The 27,277-nt window shown below is 42.6% G+C and overlaps 1 protein-coding gene across 1 annotated transcript; it reads left to right on the forward strand.

The window, feature by feature from the left end:
* Positions 1-341: 341 nt before the first annotated feature.
* Positions 342-23,803, forward strand: LOC122556188 (succinate receptor 1-like). The gene is made up of 2 exons (XM_043702717.1): positions 342-481; positions 20,313-23,803. Exons 1-2 carry the CDS (start codon positions 479-481, stop codon positions 21,276-21,278), a joined length of 969 nt encoding a protein of 322 aa, XP_043558652.1. The 5' UTR covers positions 342-478; the 3' UTR covers positions 21,279-23,803.
* Positions 23,804-27,277: the final 3,474 nt, after the last annotated feature.

The raw sequence follows: 27,277 nt of genomic DNA on the forward strand, positions 1-27,277 counted from the left end.
AAGGATGCTTAATGGGTATCAGAATACACAGGTTAGGTTAACTAGACTTGTGTTTCAGGTTTGTTACAAGCATAATTGGAATTAGGTGGGTCAGATGGATTGAAAGGTCCAGGCTGAAAACTTTCAATATGTAGGCACTTATCTTTCGCATGTTTTAGTTCTCCTTTTTCAAAAAAGAAAACTTTAAAGCACTTCACTTCTTCCTCATAGCTCCCAACCTCATATGGAGGAAGAGCAACATAAAAAAAAAGTGTGAATTTTGATTGGCTACTCTGTAGCTTCACATCAAAAGCTCAATGCACGTTCGATAGAAGGCTGATGCAGTGTGTGTGTGTGTGTGTGTGTGTGTGCAAAATTAATCTGTAGCTCACTTGGCAATTAGCACATTAATTGCAAAACTGTGCCATTTAAAGGAAGCTCATGTTTGTCTGGCAACATTGCAAATCTTCTCAGAGCTACAAATCTCACAGTCAGAGTGATGGTAAGTGCATTCTTCTGTTGCGTCTTTTTGGGGTTCTTTGAATTTTCATGGTACCTGCAGGAAGGTAGCAACAAAACAATATTTTGCAGGTGGGGAATGGGTGGGGGTGGGAGGGGGGCAGGAGGGCACAGGAGAAGCATAGAGCCAGCAATAGAGTGACCAATCTGGTGTCAGAAACTTCAGTCCATTAAAACCCACCAACTGATTTGAGCACCAAATTCAAGAGCTACATCACAGTCAGCTGAAAATGTACAAAGTAACAGCAGAATTAAGAAATCTCACCAAAAATAATTATTGGAATGTGTTCATACTCTCATGACTTATCCTGGTCTCATTGCATATTTTCCCTGACATTTTCTGCACTCCTCGATGAGGTTTAACAGGTTTTATTCTTTTACAAAACATTTTTATTCTTGGGTTGTGGGCATTGTGTGTGAATGGATTTTACTATCTACCTCCAGTTGCCCTGACCGTGTGGTTTGCAACCGTGTGGTTTGCTAAACCCCTTCAGGTGTCACTTAGGAGTCAAATAGTTCAGAATAGGTTTGGAGACTAAACAGGGCAGAAGTGGGTACTGCAGATGCTGGAGATTAGAGTCATGATTAAAGTGGTGCTGGAAAAGCACAGCAAGTCAGGCAGCATCCAAGGAGCAGGAGAATCAATGTATTAGGCAAAAGCCCTTCATCAGGAATTAAAATTTGGAGACTAAATAGGGTGAGGATGGCAGGTTTGCTCCTATGAAGGATGTTAATGATTCAGTTGGTGACAGTCTGACCGCTTCAGAGTCCCTGCTACTGAAGCCCAATTATAATTTGAACATTTAGACTCACAAGTATCAAATTTTCATGTGCTATGTTATTAGTCAAGAACAAATATGTGCTTGGTCACAGTTTGAAAATTCACCTGATCTTCAAAATCAGAGCCACCTCTTTTTAGAGCAAGAAATATTATTGAATAATTGTTGAGGAATTGTTGTCGCATCTACTTTTAACACATTTCACCATCTTGCACACTCCATCAATTTAAATCTAAAACTGGCAGCATGATTCAGGGAGAAGGTTCTGAAGGAAAATTGGTAATAATTCAATTACTACCTCTCAGAGTTTGGATTTGGAGATGCCGGTGTTGGACTGGGGTGTACAAAGTTAAAAATCACACAGCACCAGGTTATAGCACCTGATGAAGGAGCGACGCTCTGAAAGCTAGTGTGCTTTCAATTAAACCTGTTGGACTATAACCTGGTGTTGTGTGATTTTTAACTTTGTACCTCTCAGAGAGTCTGTAATTGGAGCATTTCATGCTAATTATTGCAGTGTTTGCAGATTCTGCCACTCTTTAAGCCAAAACCGTAACTTGCTTTCAATAAAAACCAGAAAGAACTGTGGATACTGTACATCAGAGACAAAAATATAGAAATCGCTGGAAAAGCTCAGCAGGTCTGGCAGCACCCATGGAGAGAAATCAGACTTAACATTTTGGGTTGAGTGACCCTTCTTCAGAATAGTTCCTCGGTTCTGAGGAAGGGTCACTCGACACGAATTGCTAACTCTGACGTCCCTCCCTAGAGGATGAGGAGAAAGTGAGGACTGAGGATGCTGGGGGTCAGAGTCGAAAAGTGTGGCGCTGGAAAAGCACAGCAGGTCAGGCAGCATCTGAGGAGCAGGCGACTTGACGTTTCGAGCAGAAGCCTTTCATCAGGAATGTGGGAGGGAGGGGAGGAGAAGGGGGCCGAGAGATAAATATTTGGGTGGGGGGTGGAAGTGGTGGTGAGGTAGCTGAGAAGGCAATAGGAGGATGCAGATGGGAGGTGATGGTCGATAGGTTGAGAGGAGGGTGGAGTGGATAGCTGGGAAGGAAAATGAACAGGTGTGACAGTTCAAAAGGGCAGTGCTGAGTTGGAAGGTTGGATCAGGGATTAGGTGAGGTAGGGAAGATTTGGAAACTGGTGAAGTCGATGTTGATGCCATGTGGTTGGAGGGTCCTAGGCGCTCTTCCTCCAGATGATTTGGCCTCCAGATGTCAGTGGCTAGGATTTGACGGTGGAGGAGATCTAGGACTTGCATGTCCTTGGGGGAGTGGGAGGGGAGGCTGAAGTGGTTGACCACGGGGCAGTGGGGTTGTTTGGTGCATGTGTCCCTGAGATGTTCCCTGAGTTGGCATCCTGTCTCCCCAATGTAAAGGAGACCAGATCGAGAGCAACGGACACAGTAGATTAGATTACAGGCCCTTCGGCCCAACAAGTCCACACCGACCCGCCGAAGCGCAACCCACCCAGACCCATTCCGCTACATTTACCCCTTCATCTAACACTACGGGCAATTTAGCATAGCCGATTTACCTAACCTGCACATTTTTGGACTGTGGGAGGAAACCGGAGCACCCCGAAGAAACCCACGCAGACACAGGGAGAATGTGCAAACTCCACACAGTCAGTCGCCTGAGACGGGAATTGAACCCAGGTCTCTGGCGCTGTGAGGCAGTAGTGCTAACCACTGTGCCACCGTGCCGCCCACATAGTAGATGAGGTGTTTGAATGTGCAGAAAAATCTCTGCCAGAATGATCCTTTGGGGCCTTGGACAGAGGTGAGGGGGGAGGTGTGGATGCAGGTTTTGCATCTCTTGTGGCACAAGGGAAGGTGCCGGGAGTGCTCCATGGGAGGTGTGGACCTAACGAGGGAGCTGTGGGGGGAATGGTCTCTGCAAAATGCCAATAGGGGTCAGGAGGGAAATATATCTTTGGTGGTGGGGTCTCATTGTAGATGGTGGAAAAGGCAGAGAATGATGTTCTGTATCCAGAGATTAGTTGGGTGGAAGGTGAGGACCAGAGGGGTTCTATCTTTGTTGTGATTGGAGGGATGGGGTTCAAGGATGAAGGTGCAGGAAGTGGAGGAAATGTGCTGAAGGCTCTTTCTCTCCACAGGTGCTGTCAGATCTGCTTAGTTTTTCCATAAATTTCTATTTGGTCTTTGCTTTTAATAATTATCAATGAAGATTCTAGTCTGCTAAATACAATCAAGTAAAATATGCACTTACAGCTAAACTATTTGACTCATCCATGTTTTAATATCCATATTGTCAAATGCTGACAATTAAGATAGTCAATTAGTTAGTAGAAATTTTGGAGTTCTAAAAAAACCTTGGAGCAACAAAACTAAACAAGAGACATGGATAAATTTTTTATTTTTATTAATAAAATGTCACATTTCCCTTTAAGAGTTAGGAAAGGATAAAGGAATTGTATTTCTATCACACGCTTCACAAATTGTTTTGCAGAATATGCAGCACTTTTGAAGTTCAGCTACTATTGCAAAATATGAAACTCAGGAAACAATGTGTACATAATAATATTCCACTGAAAGCAATGTGACACTGACCAATGATTAGAAAAGTTGCCACAGTCCCAGAGTCCTCAGTACTTTGAGTATAGGAGCGAGGACGTCAGGTTGAGGTTGTACAGGACATTGGTGAGGCCTCTTCTGGAGTAATGTGTCCATTTCTGGTTCCCTAGTTAAAAGAAGGATATTATAAAGCTGGAAAGGATGCAGAAGAGATTTACCAGGATGTTGCTGGGTATGGAAGGTTTGAGTTATAAAGAAAGGCTGGATAGGATGGGACCTTTTCACTGGAGTGTTGGAGGTTGAGTGAGGACATGATAGAAATGTATAAAATAATGACAGGTATAGATAGAGTTAATGGTAGTTGTCTTTTTCCTAAGATGAGGAATTTAAAGACTGGGGGTACATTTTTAAAGTGAGAGGAGAAAGATTTAAAAAAAAAGACATAAGAGACAATTATTTTACACAGAGGGTGGTTCGAGTGTAGAATCAAGTTCCTGAGGAAGTGGTGGATGTGGTTACAATTATAACGTTTAAAACATATTTGGATGGATACATGAATAGGAAAGGTTTGGAGGAATATGGGCCCAGAGCACACAGATGGGACCAGTTTCGATTGGGATTACGGTCAGCATGGACTGGTTGGACCGAAGGGTCTGTTTCCATGTTGTATGACAGTATGACTGTATGATTGTATGACCTTGGGGCTCCTCTCTCATTACAGAGAGATGACTGATGGCAGTTTAACCTGAGGGTCACCATCCCTCAGGCGAGGGGAGACAGAGGACCTTTACAGTAAACTCAGCCAGTGCAGGACTTGAGAGTCAAAAAGTGTGGTGCTGGAAAAGCACAGCCAATCAGGCAGCATCCGAGGAGCAGGAGACCCGACATTTTGAGCATGAGCTCTTCATCCGGAATTCCTGATGAAGAATTCACACTCGAAACGTCGATTCTCCTGCTCCTCGGAAGCTGCCTGACCGCCTGTGCTTTTCCAGCACCACACTTTTCTACTTTGATCTCCAGCATCTGCAGTCCTCACTTTGTCCCAGTGCGGAAATTGAACCTAGCTAAAAACAACAAGGCCTTGAGATCACAGCAGGTCAGACAGGACCCGTGGAGAGACTAACACTTCGAGTCTGGATGACTCTTCATCAGAGCTGATGTGAAGTGTGGAGGGGGCAGCATTTACATGGTGACAGAGAATGTAACAGTAAAGCTAAAAGAAAGGGAAGGAATAGGAGTTGGTTCACAATTTGAAGGTGTTGAACTCAATATTAAGTCCAGAAGGTTGTAAAGTGCCTAGTCTGAGGATGAGATGTTCTTCCTGCAGCACGCGCTGTGAATTGAACCTGCACTGCTGATGTCTCTCTCCATCAGGGACCAGCCATGTACCTAACTGAGCCCCATAAATAATGCTTATCGGATGTTGACTAAGGAATAAATATTGGCCAGGACACCAGAAAGAAGCAAATTGATTCTGCCGCGTCCTCTCCGAACATCTCAAATAAAGCACAGACCATGAAGCATACACCAAATCCTTGGGAAGCATACACCCAAATATTGGGAAGCACAAGCCAACGCATGAAGATAGATCTTCTGGGGAGAGGGAAGTGCAAGATTTGTGATAACCCTTCGGAAAATTTCCAATGTTAGCCAGTGACTACTGGGACAGTGCATGGACTTCCAGCTTTTCACATTATGAACATTAATGATTGAGATGAGACAACGAAATAGAGTATCTCCGACTTTGCAATTGGCATAATGTGGTGGGGTGGGTAGGGGGGAGGGGGTTGGGGGGGAGGGGGGAGTGTGAACTGTAATGAGGATGCAGAGGTGCCTCAGTGTGATTTGACAAACTGAGTGAGTGGACAACTGCCTGGCAGATGAAGTAAAAAGTGGATAAATGTGAGACTCCCCGCTTTGGTAGCAAAAACAAGAAGGCAGGCAATGCTCTGAATGGTGATAGATTGGGGAAGGGGGATGGGCAATGAGACCTTGGTGATCTTGTATACAAGTCACTGGAAGGATGCAGTAAGAAACAAAGATGGCAAATAGAAACATAGGAACAGAGACAGGCCATTCAGCCCCTCATACCTGCTTCGACATTCAAAAACATCATGAGGGCTGATCTATGGCCTAACTCCATTTTCCCGATGAAGGGCTCATGCCCAAAACATTGACTTTCTTACTCCTCAGGTGATGCCTGAACTGCTGTGCTTTTCCAGTGCCACACTTTTCGACTCATGTCCGTTGATAGCCTTGCTTAATACAAATCTGTTTATCTCCGATTTAAATTTAACAATTGAATTCACATTGATCACCATTTGAAGAAGAGTTCCAAACCTCTGATACACCTTGCATGTGGGTGTGCTTTCCAATAACTCTTCTGATTGATCTGGCCCTAATTTCTTGACCATGCTCCCTGGTTCTAGAATCTTCAACCAGTTGAAATAGTTTATACTATTGACTTGGTCTTTTCCTGTTTATATGCTGAAGACCATGACTTAATCTCCCCTTACACTTCTAAATTCTAGTAAATAATGGCCAAATTTGGCTAATTTCTCCTCCTAACTTAACTCCTGAAGTCCAGCTATTATTCTTGTAAATCTGTGTTAAACTCTCCAAGTGTGAGGTGTCCAGATCTGCTCAGGTAGTGTCTAACTAGGGTTTTGTATAACAGCAGCATAATGTCTGCATTTCTTTATCCGAACCTTTAGGCATGAAGGCCAGCATTGCATTAGCCTTCTTGACTATTTCCTTTACCTGTTCATGGCATTTTAAAGAGCTATGCACATGAAACCCTAAATCTCGCTAGCCATCCACTGTACAGTAGCGCCTCGACTTAGGAACTTAATCCGTTCCGGGACCCGGTTCGTGAACCGAAAAGTTCGCAAACTGAATCAATTTTTCCCATTGTTCGGATAGCGTAAGAATGCTTGGATGGCTGTTCACAGCGCACGCACCAAAGACAAACTGAATGAGATCACGCAGGGCCCGAGAGCTTTTGCGTTCCACAAGCGCGTGGCAAAGCAGAACAATGAAACCACGTGGTCGCACAAGGGCTTTTTTGCGTTCGTACCTTTGTTCGTACCTTGAATTTCGTATGTACGTTGAGGCAAAATTTTACGTACAATCCTGTTCGTAAACTGATTTGTTCGTGAACGGGGTCGTTCGCATGGTGAGGCGCTACTGTGTTTAATTTTGTGGCATCTAAAAATTACCCTGATCTATCCTGTTTTTGGTCTGAAACGCATAACCTCACATTTGTTTACATTAAAATTCATTTGCCATAGCTTTGCCCATTCACCTAATCTATCAATATTCTGGCGTACGTTTATGCTGTTGTCAACACCCTCCACAGTGCTGCCCAATTTTGACTTTGAATACTGCCAATATTTGAGGCCCGAGCACAATTCCCTGCAGGACTTCACTAGTCATGTCCTGCTAAATTGAGCTTTTTTTATTCATTTGTGGGATGTGGGTGTCGCTGGCTGGGCCAGTATTGCCCCCATCCCTAATTGCCTTTCAAGGCTGAGCTGACTTCTTGAACTATCCCATTGCAATCTACCCCATTGTGGTTTGACACACAATGCCATGAGGGAGAGAATTCCAGATTTTAATCTAGCGACAGTGGAAAAAAAAGCAATATATTTCAAAATCAGGATGTTTAGTGGCTTGAAGGGGACCATGAAGATTGTGGTATTCCCATGTATCTTCTGCCCATATCTTTAGACCATAAGACATGGGAGCAGAAATTAGGCCATTCAGCCCTCAAGTCTGCTCCATTTAATCATGGCTGATAAGTTTCTCAACCCCATTTTCCCATTTTCTCCCCAAAACACTTGATCCCCATGACAATCAAGAACCTAGCTATCTCAGTCTTAAATATACCCAATGACCTGGCCTCCACAGCCTTCTGTGGCAATGAATTCCATAGATTCACCAATATCTGGCTGAAGAAGTTTCTCCTTATCTCCATTGTAAAAGAGCTTCCCTTTATTCTAACTCTGTGCCCTCGGGTCCTCGTCTTTCCTACCAACGGAAACATCTTCCCAACATCTACTCTGTTCAGGCCATTCAGCATCCATCTTGGTGGGAGTATTCGTGGGTTTGGAAAATGCTGCCTAAGGCTGTTGATAGTGGGCGGATTTAGTGATGGTAACAGCATTGACTGTCATGGGGTGGTGTTTAGATTGTCTCTTATTGGTGATAGTCATAGCCTGGTATTTGTATGGCATGAATGTTACTTGCCACTTGTCAGTCCAAGGCTGGATTTTGACCCAATCTGGGTATATTTGAACATGGACTGCTTCAGTACCTGAGGAGTCATAAATGGTGCTGAACATTGTGTAATCATCAGTGAAATATTTCCACTTCTGACCTTATGATAGAGGAAAGATCATTCAAGAAATAACTGAAGATGCTTGAGCAAAGGATACTACCCAGAGGAAATCCTACAGAGATGTCCTGGAGCTGAGATGACTGACCTCCAATAACTACAACGATCTTCCTATGTTCCAGGAATGACATCAACCAGCAGAGAGTTTGCCCTGATACCCATTGATTCCAGGGCTCCTTGATGCCACACTCAGTTGAATGAGGCGTTGGTGTCAATGGCTGTTACTCTCACCTCACCTCTGGAATTTTGGTCTTTTGTTCATGTTTGAATCAAGGCTGTAAGGAGGTCAAGAGCTGAGTGGCCCTGGCAGAACCCAAACTGGGCATCGCTGTAACCTGCTGAGCAGGTGCTCTTTGATTGCACTGTTAATGAGACCTTCCATCACTTTATTGATGATAAAGAATAGTCGGTAATTGGCTAGGCAGGATTTGTCCTGCTTTTTATGTGCAGGACATACCTGGGCAATTTTCCCTATTTTGGGTAGATATCAGTGTTGTAACTGTACTGGAAGAGTTTGGCTAGGAGAACGACAAGTCTTTCGTACTATTGTCAGAGCCCATAGACTTCGCAGTACCCAATGTCTCCAACCATTTCTTGATATCATGTGGAGTGAATCAAATTGGCTGAAGACTGTGATGCTGGGGACCACTGGAGAAGGCTGAGATTAATCATCCAGTTGGCACTTCTGCCTGAAGATTGCTACAAATGCTTCAGCCTTATTGTAAGCACTGAAATGCTGGGCTCTTCCACTGTTGTGGATGGGGATATTTGTTGAGCCTCTTCCTCCAGTGAGTTGTTTAAATATCCACTACCATTCACAACTGGATGTGGCAAGATTTCAGAGCTTAGATCAGATTCATTGGTTATGAGATCGCTTAAATCTGTCTTTAAATTGCTGCTTATGCTGTTTAACATAGAAATAGTCTTGTTTGATATCTTCAACAGGTTAGCATCTCATTTTCAGGTATGCCTGGTGCTGTTCCTGGCATGCCCTCCTACACTCCCCACTGAACCAGGGTTGATCCACTGTCTCAATGGTAATGGTTGAGTGGGGGATTTGAGGTTACAGATTGTACTGAAGTATAATTCTGCGAATGTCGATGGCCCACAGTTTCTTGTGGATGCCCAGTCTTGAGTTGTTGGATCTGTATGGAGTCTGTCCCATTTAGCATGGTGGAATCTATTCTCAATGTGAAGGTGGGACTTTGATAGTCACAAGGACTGTGCGATGGTCACTCTTATTGATATTGTCCTAGATAGATGCATCGACAGCTGCCAGATTAGTAAGGATGAGATCAATAAGGATGAGGATGAAACCTTACCAATTATTCCAATGCTCTTTTTCCTATAACTCAATCAAATTCCTATCCATGTCAGTAATTTTCCATCAATTCCATGGGCTTCTACCTTAGGTAACAATCTCTTGTGTGGGACTTTATCAAAAGCCTTCAGGAAGTTCATGTAAACAGCATCAATTGAATTATCTTCATTCACCACCATGGTCACCTCTTCAAACACTCTGAGATTTGTCCTACCCTTCATGAATTCTTGCTGATCCTTCCTGATTTAATTGAAAGTTTTCAAAGCAATCAGTTACTCTATCCGATTGTACACTCCAACAATTTTCCGACCACTGATGTCAGGCTAAATGGTCTATAAAAATTTAGAATACAGAGAAACAAGTTCTGAATCTAAGAAACTCTGAAAGATTATGGTCAGGCTATCAGTAATGTACACTCCTACTTCCTTTCACACTGAGAGATGGAAACAATCAGGTCCTGAGGATTGGTCCTTCTTCAGTTCCATTAATTTCTCCATCATTGATGACTTACTTAAGCTAATTTTATTTAGACTCCACCCATGACCTTCTGCTAATTTGTTGTATAATTGTTATTTGGATGTGCAGTGGGCCGTTTAAGACTCGGGTAAGAAGAAATTTCTTCAACCCGAGAGTAGTGAGTCTGTGGAATTCTTGCTCACAGGAAGCAGTAGAGGCCAAAATGTAGAATATTTTCAAGAAGGAGCAAGCTAAAGGTCTTAGGGCTAAGGGGACCAAAGGATATGGGAACAGGTTATGGAGCTGCATGATCAGTCATGATCATATTGAATGGCAAAGAATTTTTGAAGGGCCAAATGGCCTACTCTTGCTCCTACTTTTTATGTTTCCATGTTTCTACTAAAGGAGGATCTTGAGCATTGTATAAGGGAAACTCTTGCAACAGTTGGTGATAGTGAGAGAAGGTAGTTGGAGACATTCGAGTTGACCCTCTCTGGGAAAGGAGGCTTTGTGGGGGATGGTGACTTTATAAGAAGAATGAGTAGATAGACCATGAAATACTCAACCGAACAGACTTCAGTAAATATTATAAATGCCTTTTCTTGTTAAACCTTAAATTCGCTTCATGTTTGTAATGACCTGATAACAATGGAATACAGAATCCACTTCAAGATCTTTGCACCATCCGTGAGTTCAAAACCCTTATTACAATTGGGATAAAGGAAAGGAAGATCCTTAGGGCTGGTGAGGGGGTCTTGGTTAAAATGAGCTTTTGAATCTGAGGTGCTTATGAGCACAGGAACAGAAAAGACTGCAGGGCCCTGGAATCTGTAAATGGGTAACATTTAGTCAGGATTGTGAAATCAAATTACACCACAGGATATTCCTAATTTGTGAAAAGCAGAAGTTGATGGTTAAATTTCTGTAGACTGATTGTTAAAGGGTTATTACATCATACAAAACATTTTAACATTTCTTTAGATTCCACAGTCAACAAGAACAGCTAAACCGAAGAAAGATACAGCAGCACTTCTGAAACTCAATTCTGTTATAATCTGTTTTCTTTATTAAAGTTTCATGGTTTGTGAGTGTCACTAGCTTAGTCAACATTTACTCTCCATCCTTATTTACCACTGAAATGGAAATCCAACTTTCTAAATCATAATCTGGTGATAGAATAGTGTTCCAGGATTTTGACACAATGACAGTGAAGGAATAGCAATATTGTTCCAAGTCAGAATGGTGAATGACTCTGAGGGGAATTTGCCAATGAGCATATTCCAATGCATCAGCTGACTTTGACTTTCCAGGTGGTAGAGATTACAGATTTGGGAGGTGCTGTTGAAAAAGACTTGGTGACGTGCTGCAGTTCATTTTGTGGATGGTGTACACTGCTACCACTGTCCGTTAGTGATGAAGGATGTGATAAAGTGTCTTAAATGATGGATGAGGTGCCAATCAGATAGGCTGCCTCATTCTGGATGGTGATTAGCTTCTTGAGTGTGTATAAGGCCGCATCCAGATAAGTGGCGATTATTCCCTTTACACTCCTGACTTGAGTCTTGTAGATGGTGGACAGGCTTTGGGGAGACAGATAATGGGTTACTCACCACAGAATTCCTAGTCTATTGTTGTAATGCCAGCATTTGTTTTGTTTTATTTATTTGTGGGACATGAGCATTGCTAGCTGGCCAGCATTTGTACTAACCATTCCTATTTGCCCTTGAGAAGTTGGTGGTAAGCTGCTTCTTGAACCACTACAATACGTGTGTCCTGGGTTGATCCACAATGCCATTAGGGTAGGAATTCCAGGATTTTGACACAGGTTGGTCAAAATGACTGCTCCAGTTTGGTTTCCAGTCAATTGTAAACTCCCATGATGTTGATAGTGGGGATTCAATGATGGAAACAGCATTGAAAGCCAGGGGACGATGGTTAGATCCTTCTTGTTGGAGATGGTGAAGGAAGATTGACTGAGGGACTCCTTTACTGCCATCCTCTGGGAGAAACACAACCTTTGGAAAATGGGAAGTGAAGCAACATTGTTGGTTTTCAGCAGTCAATGATCACAGCTCATCTTTCTACCTCTCAGAGGTCGATGAATGTTCCTTGGAAGTGAAAATTTACATCATACAAGTTGGCCCACATAAGCCTGCAGAACGCTATACTGATGCCCTGGCCAAGAAAATGAACAGAAGATTATTGGTGCAAAGGGAACAAATTCAATTGCAGTCCATGACAAACAAAGTTCCTTAATGTTTAACCATGAAGGAGCAAGAAGTCCCATGACCTCCAATAGGCTCAGCATCACAATTGGCTAACACTCCTGGATTGTTCACATGTTCATACAATGTCACTTCTCACTCAGTCAGCCTTCATTCTTTAATCAGCAAATATTCCTGCATTGCAACAGTTTGTTTATGAAGGAGTTGGGTTATTGAAAAGTTTGTACTCACTGGACTTTGAGGAAGCAGTCTAACCCACTACCTGTATAATATACATTATCATGTGTATGAACATAAGTGTTTCCCTCTTTTGGTTAATGAGATTGCAACCATGAAAATGTTTCCTCTAGTCTGGGGTGTCAATGAGTATTCAAGGGCTAATGCATGCAAAATAGGTTCCAACAATGAAGAAAAGCTGGCCCACTTGAAAATTTCTGAGATGGTAATAGCAAAACGATCCTGCCATCAAGAAACAATAACTGTATCAATGAGAGTAATCACTGCCCAGTCCACATGGAGACAAAGTTCCATCTTCACATCGAGGATGCCTTCCATCATGTTGTGTGACATTAATACTATGCCAGATAGAATAGACATTGACCAGATCTATGAAATCAAGACTGGGCATCCAGGAGGTGCTGTAGACCATCATCAGCAACTAAATCATAACCCAACACCATCTATTAGCTCACAGCCTGGCATATCCCCACTCTACCATTGCTATTAAGCCAAGGGATCAACCCTGATTCAATGAAGAATGCAGGAGGGCATGCTAGGAGCTGCACCCAGTCATACCCAAAAGGAAGGTGTCAAACTGGTGAAGCTACAATACAGATGAATGTGCCAAACAGCATAAGCAACAAGTGATAGACAGAGCTAAGCAATTCCACAGCCAATAGATCAGATCTAAGCTCTTCGGTCCTACCAGATCTAGGAGTGAACAGTGTGCGAAATTAAACAACTCACTGGAGGAGTGGGCTCCACAAACATTGGAGGACCCAAGCACATCAGTGCAAAAAGTAACGCTGAAGCATTCTCAACAAACGGCAGCCAGAAATGCCGAGTGGATGGTCCATCTCAGCCTGCTGCAGTGGTCCCCAGCATCAACAAATACCAGGCTTCAGCTCCACGTGATATTCGGAAGCACCAGGAACAGCCATGGCTATATGTCCAGACACCATTCCAACAATAAGGCTGAAGATTTGTGCTGCACCCATATCCAAGCCACTCCAGTCCATCGTCATCTACCAAACACATGGAGAATTGCCCTAGAATGTCATGTACACAAAGGAAAGGCAAATTCAACCCAACCAATGAGTGCCCCATCAGTCTACTCTCAATCTTCAGTAAATTGGTAGAAGGGGTTATTGACAGTGTTGTCATGTTGCAGCTGTTCGGCAATAATCTGCACACCAACCCTGGATTTGGGTTTTGCCAGGGCTACTCAGCTCCTAGCCTTATTGCAGCCTTGATTGAAACATATGCAAAAGAACTGAACTCCTGAGGTGAAGCAGCAAATCTAGAGACAATGAGGATCAGAAAGTGGGGTTGAAGAATCTCTCCACTGGTTGGAGTCATACCTGGCACATAGGTGGTTGATGGAGGTCAGTCATCTCAGCTCCAGGACATCTCTGTAGGAGTTTCTCAGAGTAATGTCATGGCCCAAACATCTTCGGCTGCTTCATCAATGACCTTCCCTCCATCATAAGTTCTGAAGTGGAGATGTTTGCTGAGGATTGAACAATGCTCAGCACCATTCACAAAGCTTCAGGTATTGAAGTAGTCCATGCCTAAATGCAGCAAGCTCTACATAATATCCAGATTTGGGCTGACAAATAACAAACAATATTCAGACTACTCAAAATAACCTGATAGAGTCATAGAGTCAGACAGACCCTTCAGTCCAACTTGTCCATGCTGACCGAGTTTTCAAAACTAAACTAGTCTCATTTATTTGCCTGCTAAACATTGCTCTTTGATATTCAATTTTATTACTATTGCCGAAACAGGGTTACTGTTCACTAGAAACTAAACTGAACTAGCCACCTAAATACTGTGACAAGCACAGAGAACACTGAAGGGACTCATCAGATCTGGCAGTATCTGAGGAGAGAGGAGCAGAGTTAATGCCTTAGGTCCGGTATGACTCTCCTTCTGAACTGAGCTCAGTTCGGAAGAAGAGCATTAACTCAGTTTCTTTGTCCACAGATGCTGCCAGATCTGCTGAGATCCTCTGGCATTCTCTTTGTTTGAGATTTCCAGCATCGTCAGCATTCTCTCTTTACGTTAGAAATGCTGCAGCAAATAACTCACTTCCTGACGCCCCAAAGTCTATCCACCATCTACAAGATACAAGTGTAATGGAATATTCCTCACTTGTCTGTGCGGGTATATTTAAGAAGCTTGACACCATCTAGAACAAGCTGCTTGACTGGTGCCAATTAAACAATATGCAGATGGTCCAACTAGGGAGCGAGCTGTACTTGTACGAGCCTGGCCAGGTGATTGAAGTTTCAATGGGGAAGCATTTTGGGAACAATAGTAAAATTTCCTAAGTTTTAAGACAGTTATAGATAAGGATAAGACTAGTTCTCGGGTGAAAGTATTGAATTGGGGAAATATTAATTACAAATGTATTATGGCTGAACGAGAGAAATTAGTTGGAGGGGGCATTTTTGTTTTTGAGGGCAAACCCACATCTCACATGTGGGAGTCTTTTAAAGAACAGTTGACCAGAGTTCAGGACCAGTATGCTCCTACGGGGCTGAAAGATAAAGAGGCAAGATTCAGGACCCTGGATGACAAAAGATATAGACAGTTTAATCAAAATGCAAAAGGAATCATATGTAAGTTATAGGAAACTGAAATTAAACAAGGCCATTGTAGAATATGAAGGAAGCAGGAAAAAACATAAACAAAGAACTAGGAGAGCTAAAAAGAGCCATGGAATGCCCTTGGTCAGTAGAACTGAGCAGAATTCCAAAGGTATTTTATGTGTATCTTGGAAGCAATGGTGTAGCTAGGGAAGGGAAAGGTCCACTCAAGGACAAGGAATAGAATTTCTTCCTGGAGCCAAAGAGGCTGGTGAGGTCCAAGCATCAGCACTCAGCAAGGACAAGGCTGTGTACGATGATAAGATTGGATGGACAAAGTTAAAAATCACACATCACCAGGTTATAGTCCAACAGGTTTAATTGGAAGCACACTAGCTTTCGGAGCGACGCTCCTTCATCAGGTGGTAGTGGAGGGCTCAATCCTAACACACAGAATTTATAACAAAAATTTACAGTGTGATGTAACTGAAATTATACATTGAAAAATTGATTGTCTGTTAAGCCTTTCATCTGTTAGAATACAGTGATAGTTTCACTTCTTTCATGTGTAAATCACAAAACCTTTTTTAAAAAGTTGCATTCTCGGGTTAGCTGTTAACAATGGTGATAGCTAGACAATATGCTGAAGGTGTTGGTCCCCCGTGTTCTCTGTCTATGCCATGATGTTTAGATTGATTCTAATCTAAAAAGTGAGATAACAGAGTTTTACATGAATTCATGCAGTTTTTGAGCATCTCCAAATCAAGATTGGATGGGGTATGTTGATATTCAAGGGCCTTTTGGTTTTAGGAAGGAGGAGGTCTTGGGTGCCTTTGAAAACCATTAAGATAACGGTGCGGCACGGTGGCACAGTGGTTAGCACTTCTGCCTCGCAGCGCCAGAGTCCTGGGTTCAATTCCTGCCTCAGGCGACTCTCTGTGTGGAGTTTGCACATTCTCCCCGTGTCTGCGTGGGTTTCCTCAGGGTGCTCCGGTTTCCTCCCACAATCCAAAACAATGTGCAGGTCAGGTGAATTGGCCACGCTAAATTGCCCGTAATGTTAGGTGAAGGGGTAAATGTAGGAGAATAGGTCTGGGTTGGTTACGCTTCGGCGGGTCGGTGTGGACTTGTTGGGCTGAAGGGCCTGTTTCCACACTGTAGGAATCTAATCTAATAAATAAATCCCCAAGGCCTGATGAGACCTATCCCAGGATACTGAGGAAGGCAAAGGAGGAGATTGCTGGGGCCTTCACAGAGACCTCTTTATCCATTATAGCCACAGCCAAGGTCCCTGGAGATAGAAGAATAGCCAATGTTGTTCCTTTGCTTAAAGGGAACAGGGTAAATCCTGGAACCTTTAGATTGGTGAGCTTTACGTCAGTGGTAGGGAAATTATTAGAGAAGATTCTTAGGGGCAGGATTTACTCACATTTCAAAAAGAATGGATTTATTTGAGATAGTTTGGCTTTATGTGGGAGAGGTCTTGTCTCACAAATTAAATTGAGCTTTTTGAGTAAATGATGAAGATGATTGATGAGGGTAGGAAAGTGGATACATGGACTTCAGTAGAGCATTTAACAATGTCCTTCATGGTAGGCTGGTCCAGAAGATTAAGTTATATGCAATCCACAGTGAGTTAGTTAGCTGGATACAAAATTGGCTTGGTCATAGAAGACAGAGGATGGTTATGGAGGATGTTTTCCTGACTGGAGGTCTGTGATCAGTGGTGTTCTGCAATGATCGGTTCTGGGACCTCTGCTGTTTTTAATATGTGTAAGTGATTTGGGTGAAAATGTAAATGTAAATGGCCTGATTTGTAAGTTCGAAGATAATATGAAAATTAATGAATTTGTGGAGAGTGAAAAAGGTTATCAAAGGATATAGAGGATATGGATCAGTTGGGAAATTGGGCAGAGAAATGGCAGATGGCATTTGATCCAGACAAGTATGAGGTGATATTGCTTGGGAGGTCAAATGTAATGTTACGACACAGGGTAAACTCCTCTGCTTAATGTAAAACCAGCAACACAGAAAAGGTTTATCCCATGCAGTAATCTGCCAAAATTCGATAGGCCAAACTAGTTGAAGTAAAAATTTATACCTTTCTTTCTTGAAATATAACAAGGAATAATTAACTGACAATTATTTACAATTTCTTCCTCTAACCTATCTTTTACCTTCCCTTCCATGCTACTAATCCGATAAAACTCCAGATTACGATTTACAAAACAAGACTTCTTATTTCAAAACCAGGCAGCTTTTGTTCTTCTCTGTATTTTGGTCTTCTTTTCTTCTTCTTGGGGACTCTTTTATCGGGACTTTGCCTGGATCAGAGTGTATTGGCTAAAATGAGAGGTTGGACAAACCTCGATTGTTTTCGCTAGAGCATTAGAGGCTGTGGGACAACCTGATAGAAGTATATACAATTATGGGAGGTATGGATAGGATAGATAGTTGGTGTCTTTTCCCAAGAGGGAAATGTCAAATACCCAAGAATACAGAACATAGAACATGGAAAAGTACAGCACAGAACAGGCCCTTTGGCCCACAACATTGGGCTGAGGTTTAATCCTAATGTAAAATATAGTAACTTAACCTACGCACCCCTCAACTCACTGATATCCATGTCCATGCATTCACAACTCTCTGCATAAAGAACCTATCTCTGACGTCTCCTTTATACCTTCCTCCTAATATCTTCAAACTATGACTCCTTGTACCAGTCAATCCTGCCCTGGGGAAAAGTCTCTGGCTATTGACTCTATCCATGCCTCTCATTATCTTGTATACCTTGATCAAGTCTCGTCTCTTCCTCCTTCGCTCCAGAGAGAAAAGTCTGAGATTATTCAACCTTTCTTCATAAGGCAAGCCCTCCAGTCCAGGCAGCATCCTGGTAAACCTTCTTTGCAACCTCTCCAAAGCCTCTGTATCTTTTCTACAGTAGGGTGACCAGAACTGGACACAATATTCCAAGTGTGGTCTCACCAGAGACTTGTAGAGCTGCAGCAAAACCTTGCGGCTCTTAAACTCGATACCCCTGTTAATGAAAGCCAGAACACCATACGCTTTCTTAACAACCCTATTCACTTGGGTGGCAACTTTGAGGGATCTATGTACTTGCACACCCAGATCCCTCTGATCCTCCACACTGCAAAGAATCCTGTCTTTAATCCTATATTCAGCATTCGAGTTTGACCTTCCAAAATGCATCACTTCGCATTTATCCAGGTCGAACTTCATCTGCCATTTCTCAACCCAGCTCTGTATCCTGTCTATGTCGTGCTGCAGCCTGCAGTAGCCCTCTATACTATCGATGACATCTCCAACCTTTATGTCATCTGCAAAATTACTAACCCACCCCTCAACCTCCTCATCCAAGTCATTTATAAAAACTACAAAGAGCAGAGGCTCAAGTACAGAGCCCTGCGGGACCCCACTCAACACTGACCTCCAGGCAGAATACTTTCCATCCATAACCACTCTCTGCCTTCTGTCAGCCAGCCAATTCTGAATCCAGATAGCCAAATCTCCCTGTATCCAATACTTCCTGACTTTATGAATGAGCCTACCATGGGTAACCTTATCAAAAGCCTTGCTGAAGTCCATATACACCATATCCACTGCTTGACCATCGTCGACCTGTCTTGACACCTCCTCAAAGAACTCAATAAGATTTGTGAGGCACGACCTGACCCTCACAAAGCCATGCTGACTGCCTTTAATCACGCTATGCTTTTCCAAATAGTCATAAATGCTATCCCTCAGAATTCTTTCCAAAAGCTTTAAAATGAGAAGGGGAACACCTAAAGGAGATGTGCGAGGCAAGCTGTTTACACAGAGGGAGGTAGGAGCATGGAACGCATTGCCAAGGGAGGTTGTAGAAGCAGATACATTAGCAATGTTTAAGAGGCATTTAAAAGACAAGGGAACAGGAGAGAATAGCGGGATGGGACCACGTGCAGGCAGATGGGATTAATTTTGAATGGCAACATGGCCGGTGTAGATATGGTGGGCCGAAGGGCCTGTCCTGTTCTGTTCTTTGTACTGAGTTTCTTCGCTAATGCTCAACAGCAGCAGTATGTCCTATCTACATGATGCACTACAGACATTTACCAAGACCGATTAGGTAGCCACTTCCAAACATATGATCACTTCCATCTGAAAGGACAAGGGTAGCAGATACATGAGAACATCACAACCTGTAGGTTGCCCTCTAAGCCATTCACAATCCTGACTTTGAATTACATCACTGTCTGTTCACTCCAGCTAGGTCAAAATCCCAGAATTCCTTTCTGAACAGTAGTTTTGGTCTACCTTTCCCTAATAACTGACAGTTGTTCAATAGGACAGCTCACTAGCATTATCTCATTGGCAACTATGAATGGATCATAAATACTGACCCAGTCAGCAAAGCCCACAATCCATGAATAAATGAATGCGAAGAAAAGAAATTGAACTTTTACCTTGGGCTGCCCTTGCAAATACACTGTATTCCACGTAGCCGTAAAAGTTCCACTCAATGTGCTGATTCAGGATCAAAATTAAACCTGAAGGTTAACATTGTCTGATATTATGAGAACATTTGAATCGATCTTTAAATGTTTGGTTGGAGAAGGCATTAAATGAAGGCTCCCTTATAGTCAGCCTGGCTGTAAGCTGATGGTCCGATGAACACATCAGAGGAGACCCAGTTAATGATGTCCCAGCCAATATTTAATCATGAAGCAACATTACTAAAAAAAAGCAAATCCTCTGACTACCATGACGTTGACAACTGTGAGACTTGGTAGTGCCTTATTTATCACAGACATGTGGTTTTCTCTCTGTAGTACTTGGGCGGTTGATTTAGTCAGATGGCTGGGTGGCTGGTTTGCAATGTAGAATGATACCAACATCATTGACAGCATTTTACATCTGCTGGGTTCTGTGGAAGTGTCACGTAACCTGAAACATTACCTCTGATTTCTCTCTATAGATGAGCTTTTCCAGCAACTTCTGTTTTTATTTGTATTTGAGGTTACTATGAAGGAATCCCTTTCTCCATCTCTCACCTGAGGTGGAGTGTCCTTCAGGTCAAACCACCACTCACTCTCTAATGGGGCAGCAGCCCCATCGTCTAGTAAGACTACAGTGATTGTATCTTATTAGGAGTCACAGATTAGATGTCACACCAACTATCCACTGAGTCAACAGTGATGCCTTAAGCATCAGTTCTTCAATGTGTTTAATTGTGCACCTTCATGTTCCTCTTTAAGCTAATTTTTTTTGTTTTTAATTTCTAGGAGACGAACGAGACTTGCACGGACATTAATTCTCACGTGGAAAAATATTACCTCACAACAATGTACTCCATTGTGTTCATTGTGGGACTCATAGGGAATCTGACTGTGATAAGTGGTTATGTCTTCTGCTTAAAGAAATGGAAGTGCAGTAACATCTATCTCTTCTCCCTCTCTGTCACAGATCTTTTTTTTATTTGCACTCTTCCAATGTTTGTAATCCAGTACGCAAATGACAGTGAATGGTTCTACGGTGACATATGGTGTAAGTTTAATCGGTACTTCCTCAACTGTAACCTCTACTTGAGTGTCCTCTACCTGACCTGCATCAGTATTGATCGATATCTGCTGGTGAGAAACCCAACAAATCTCTATCGGTTCCAGGAAAAGCAAACCGCTATCATTATCTGTTTTCTCTTGTGGATCTTTGTCACGGTAGAGCTGGTGCCTATGTTCACCTTCATTGGACCCAAGAACATCACGGACAATGATGATCTGGCTGTAGTATGTGTTGACTATGCCAGTTCGGGGAATGCCGGAGACAGCCTGGTTTACAGTATGTTCCTCACCATTGTTGATTTCATCATCCCACTCTGCATTATGGGGTATTGCTCCACTAAAACAGCAAAGTGCTTAAGGGAGATCAGAGCACAGAGACGCAGCACAATTAAGCTTGAGAAGCCCCATCGCCTTGTGATATTGGCAGTAGTCATTTTCTTGGGGCTCTTCACTCCTTATCATGTCATGCGCAATATCCGCATTGCCTCTAGATTGGGGAAGAAGACATGCACCTACAGGGGGATAAAAGCTGGCTATGCCATCACAAGGCCTATTGCCTACCTCAGCGCTGCTATTAATCCCATTTTCTACTTCATGCTGGGTGACCGATTCAGAGAGACCCTCCTCAGCAAATTGCCATTCATTGGCCAAAGGCTGACGTCAGAGACATCAAGCAGGGATAAATACTGAGTTAAGAGCATGACGCCAACTAATGAAGAGCCATTTTATTCTCAGCCTTCTGTTTCTTCTGGAGCGCAGCTGAATCATAATTGCAGTGGTTTGAACGACAGCAGTTTGAGTCACATATTTTCTTTAGCTTGAGTTGAACTTTCTTGAAATTCTCACTTGTATCGAAAAGAGTTGTTTGGGAAGCTTTAACCTGTTGTTGCTATATTCCCAAATTGAAGATTGGTAGTACCAGCTTTAGAGATCCAGAATTAGCCATTGGTTAACCATTACTCTTGGATTATTCTCTCTGCACTGACGAAAGCAAGGTCCCGGAGTCTGGGTCCTGGATCCATTAGTCAGAGCTGGGACGTCAGTAACACATTATTGAGAGGTGATGGTCTTGTTGTATTGTGGTTAGATTATTAATTCAGAGACCCGGGTAATGCTTTTGGAACCTGGTTCAAATCTTGCCATGGTAGATGGTGGAATTTGAATTCAATAAAAAATCTGGAATTAAAAGTCTGATAATGACAGTGAAGCCATGGCTGATAGCCAGAAAGACCCATCCCTGTAATTTAGGGAAGAGAATCTCCTAAGTTATTCTGTCCTACACATCGCTCCAGACCTACAGCAATTAGTTCTTAACTTCCCTGTGAAACGGGCTTGCAAGTCATTCTGTTGTCAATCCACCACCACCTTATCATGGACAACCATGGATGGGCAATAAATATTGGCCCAGCCAGTGAGCCAAGCAAAACAAAAAAGACATCGCTGCGAGTAAGAACAGCCTTGGAGTTGGGATTGTTTGTAGGTCTGGATGAGGTTGCAGGACAGAGATGAGCAGCATCCTGGAGGGATCTGAAAACAAGATGAGAATTTTGAATCAGGACATTGGCAGATTGCAGGTTAACATAACAATTTCAGGATTAGGGAATGAGTGGGACTCGATATGTGTATGGACAGCACCATTTCATTGAGCTCTGGTTTACGCTTTCCATTATCCAACAGCTAAGAGATATTGCAACATGGGAACGAGCACTCACACAAAAGCAAAATACTGTGGATGCTGGAAATTTGAAATGAAAACAGAAATTGCTGGAGAAGCTCAGAGGGACTGACAGCATCTGTAGACAGAGAAGCAGAAAGGATATTCTTTCACTAGAGAAGGTTTGAAAGAAGTTTACCAGGATGTTGCCAGGTAGAGAAGGTTTGAGTTATAAAGAAAGGTTGGATAGACTGAGATTATTTTTGCTGGAGTGCAGGAAGTTGAGAGGTGACCTTATAGAGGTTTATAAAATCATGAAGGGCATGGATAGGGTTGCTGGTAGTTGTTTATTCCCCAGGTTGGGGGAACTTTAAGACTGGGCGGCATATTTTTAAGGTGAGAGGAGAGAGATTTACAAAGACATGAGGGGCAAATTCTTAACAGAGGGTGGTTTGTGTGTAGAATGAACTTCCAGAGAAAATGATGGATGCAGGCACACTTACAACACTTAAAAGACACTTAGGCCAGTACATGAATTGAAAAGATTTGGGGGGATATGGTCCTGAAGCAGGCAGGTGAGATTAGTTTAGTTTGTGATTATGTTCAGTGTGGACAGATTGGAATGAAGGGTCTGTTTCCATGCTGTATGAACTTATGACTCTGACTAGTCTGGAAGAGAGTCATAGCGGACTCAAAATACAACTCTCCACAGCATTTGCCAAATCTGTTAAGTCTCTCCAGCATGTTCTCTTTTTATTTGGAAGCAAATACTGTTCATTCATTGCACTTTCCTGTCTTCACCTCAACATAACATTCCAAAAATATGGAAGTCTGAGGGCAATACCTAATGGTAAGAATTTCTCACTGAAATTGTCACTCAACCAGATTGAAATACCCTGATGAGGAATGAAGGAACGAATATTTAAGTCTCTCGACTGTACTCAGTTCCCTATCCTAACCCAGATTTTGATCAGCACCTGTCCATCAAACAAAAGTATGTCTCACAGTTTTCACTATAAATAAAGAAACAAGGGTGAAGTCAAGTCCCATCCTGAAAAACCAACAGCTGAGTTAAAGAGCTTGGAAGGCAAAACAGGGATGATCAGGAAAATATCTTTGCTGAAGGAGAGCAATAGAAACAGAAATTGCTGGAAAAGCACAGCAGATTTGGCAGCATCTGTGGAGTAAAAGCAGAGTTGACTTTCCTTTTCCAATGAACCTTCCTCAGAATACTAGCAGGCTGAGTCAGGCCTGAGGAGTGGTCAATTGACCCGAAATGTTAACTGATTTCTCTTCACAGCTGCTGCCAGACCTGTTGAGCTTTTCCAGCAATTTCTGGTTTTGTTTCTGGTTTCTAGCATCTGCCGTTCTTTTGGTTCTGAAGGAGAGCAACATGTTTGTGAGAAGTGAGGAAATGTTCTCTGTGGACTTAGGAAAGAAAGAATCGATAGGACACAATGTAATGAAGATTGATTTGGACAGTAAGAAAGAGGAAGAGGAAAAGAACGTGCAGAATGGTTCAAGGAAGGCTTATATTGGCCGAATCAGCAACTGATAAAATCAGCAATAATTTGTTATTAATCCATTATGATATTTTAAAGTAACGAACTTGCTTATTTAAAGCTGTCAAGCATTGTCTAGCCATTAGTCACAAATGTTGGCATTGAATTAGACAAGAAGTCATCTTGTTTACACTGATTAATGTCCACAGTTTCCACTTATTCTGATGTAATAGAGGCAAGGTGCATGTATTCCCTACAGATTTATGTCTCAGGAAGAACATCACTGCACTGACATTAGCAAGATCAAGCAGCACACCATATCATTTGCAGAACTTTTATTGCTCGTGTTTATGTTTTCCTACAGATAATTTGATCAAGATAATCATGATAACTGCTCTGCTGCTTGAGTAAAGATGTGCATTTCATGTGAACACCAGCATATCATGATAACAAATTTGTGTTTAAAAGTTCTCTATTTCTCTATTAATTTTGTTTATTATGTAAAAATATTTCTTTTGAGTGAATGCTGTTGAGTGAATATTAAAAACAAGTTCACAGAAATCAATCCTGATCCATTTCTTTGACTATATTGCTTTGTTGAAATGCTTAGATATTAAGAACACCAATAAATAGCTCCATAAGAAGTATGAGCCATGAACCTGGCCTTCTACTGAACAAGTTGGCTGATCTTCTTCCTTAACTCCAATTCCTCACAAAATCCCCACGTCATAAACCTCCTTCATATCCAAAACTTCATTGCTCTTTGTCCTGAATAGACTCTACAATTAAGCAGCTACAACTTTCAACGCTGAGATGTTTCACGATTTCGAGCCATTTAAACAATAAATTTCTCCCCATCTCAAATCAAAATGGCTGAGTCTATATTATGTGGCTGTCACCCCATGCTCTAGACTGCCCAGCTGCATTTCATTAATATAGAGTTATAGAGACATTGAGATGTACAGCACAGAAACAGACCCTTCAAGCCAACTCATTCATGCTGACTCAATATCCTATATAAATCTGGTCCCACTTACTAGCACTTGGTTCTGATTTTGCCTGTCCTCGGATTTTGCCTGTCCTCGGATGCTGCCTGAACTGCTGTGCTCTTCCAGCACCACTAATCCAGAATCTGGTTTCCAGCATCTGCAGTCATTGTTTTTACCTCATATCCCTCTAAACCCTTCCTATTCATAGACCCATCCAAATGCCTTTTAAATGTTGTAATTGTTCTCACCTCCACCAACTCATCTGGCAGCTCATTCCATACAGACACCACCCTCTGCATGAAAAAATTCCCCTTTGGGTCCATTTTAAGTCTTTCCCCTCTCACCTTAAATCTATGTCCTCTTGTTTTGGACTCACCTACCCTGGGGAACAGACCTTGACTATTCACCCTAGCCATGCCCCTTGTGATTTTATAAACCTCTATCAGGTCACTTCGCAGCCTCCGATGTTATAGTTTTCATAGAGTCATAGAGATGTACAGCATGGAAACAGACCCTTCGGTCCAACCTGTCCACGCCGACCAGATATCCCAACCCAATCTAGTCCCACCTACCAGCACTCGGCCCATATCCCTCCAAACCCTTCCTATTCATATACATCCAAATGCCTCTTAAATGTTGCAATTGTACCAGCCTCCAACACTTCCTCTGGCAGCTCATTCCATACACGTACCACCCTCTGCGTGAAAGGTTTGCCCCTTAGGTCTCTTTTATATCTTTCCCCTCTCACCCTAAACCTATGCCCTCAGGGAAAAGACTTTGTCTATTTATAATATCCATGCCCCTCATAATTTTGTAAACCTCTATAAGGTCACCCCTCAGACTCCGATGCTCCAAGGAAAACAACCCCACCCTGTTCAGTCGCTCCCTGTAGCTCAAATCCTCCAACCCTGGCAACATCCTTGTAAATCTTTTCTGAACCCTTTCAAGTTTCACAACATCTTTTCGATAGGTAGGAGACCAGAATTGCACACACAATATTCCAACAGTGGCCTAACCAATGTCCTGTACAGCTGTCAGCCCATTGGCCCATCTGGTCCAGATCCTGTTGTAATCTGAGGTAACCCTCTTCGCTGTCTACTACACTCCAATTTTGGTGTCATCTGCAAACTTACTAACTGTACCTCTTATGCTCACATCCAAATCATTTATGTAAATGACAAAAAGTAGAGGACCCAGCACCGATCCTTGTGGCACTCCACTGGTCACAGGCCTCCAATCTGAAAAACAACCCTCCACCACCACCCTCTGTCTTCTACCTTTCAGTGAAGTCACCTTTGAATCTTCTAACCTGCAGAAAGTATAACTCTGATCCTTTCACACCTCTTTCATACCTCAATTCTCTTGGCCCATGCATCAATCTCAGGGATATTTGTTACACACTCTAAATTAAATGCATGCATGCCATGGGTGATACAGTGCCTCAGTGCTTAGCACTGCTGCCTCATAGCACCAGGGGCCTGGGTTTGATTCCACCCTCAGGCGACTCTCTGTTTGGAGTTTGCACATTCTCCTTGTGTCTGCGTGTGTTTCCTCTGGGTGCTCCAGTTTCCTCCCGCAGACCAAAGATGGGCAGGTTAGGTGGATTGGCCACGTTAAATTGCCCATTGTATTCAGGGATGTGTAGATTAGTCAGGGGAAATGTTTCATAATAGGATAAGGGAATGGGTCTGGGTGAGTTACTTGATTCTAAAGATTCTAAAGATTCTATGATTCTAAAGTAAGGAGGCAGGACATGGCACCCCAGGTCTGGGGCCTTTGTGATGCAGTGGTACCATCTGTACCTGAAGTACATGTCCTGTGGGTAACAGAAAACATTTCTGTGCAGGTTGATTAGAAATGTCTACCCTCTGACATGGTCTCTGAATAATTCCTCCCTGCAGTCTTTTATATAATTTACCAGCCTCCCTGATAGTGTAGAATGGAGTATTTAAGTAGATCTGCACATCCTGAAACATATCAATAGCCCAACTGTTATCGTTTTACAGAACCAACTTAAACTTAAAAGAGACATAAAATGATGTGGCTATGTCTTTAATCAGGGATTCACTTAAAATTGCTCTCAAGCCATCATCATTACTTTGCAGAATTCAACAGAGTAGTGCTATTAAAAGTCCTGGCAACAAGTTCCTGTTTGATTTCGATATACATAGAAGAAAGGTGTTGGGTGGGGTCTTGCGATTTTCCAATTTGTGAAGGAGTAAGGTTCCCCTCTCACCCTTCCCCCTTTCTTCCCCTCCTGACCTGCTATACTTTTCTAGCACCACACTCTCAACTTTCACCCCAGACACAATAGTAGACCAACTCTGACTCACGCCAAACTTGTTATCCATTCCCAGAGCAAGCAACCAGGTTTACTCAGTAAGGTTAAGCAATACACAGTTCTTGGTAAACCACACACATCACCGGAACGTAGTGTGCCCTCACTATTGCACAACACTATTTCCCAATACTCCAGCTGCAGTGAAAGAATAAAGGTCTTAAAAATTTAAACAAAAACTTTCCACTGCAGTCCCCGAAAACTAT

Source organism: Chiloscyllium plagiosum, chromosome 13 (assembly GCF_004010195.1).
Source record: "Chiloscyllium plagiosum isolate BGI_BamShark_2017 chromosome 13, ASM401019v2, whole genome shotgun sequence".
Lineage (NCBI taxonomy): Eukaryota > Metazoa > Chordata > Chondrichthyes > Orectolobiformes > Hemiscylliidae > Chiloscyllium > Chiloscyllium plagiosum.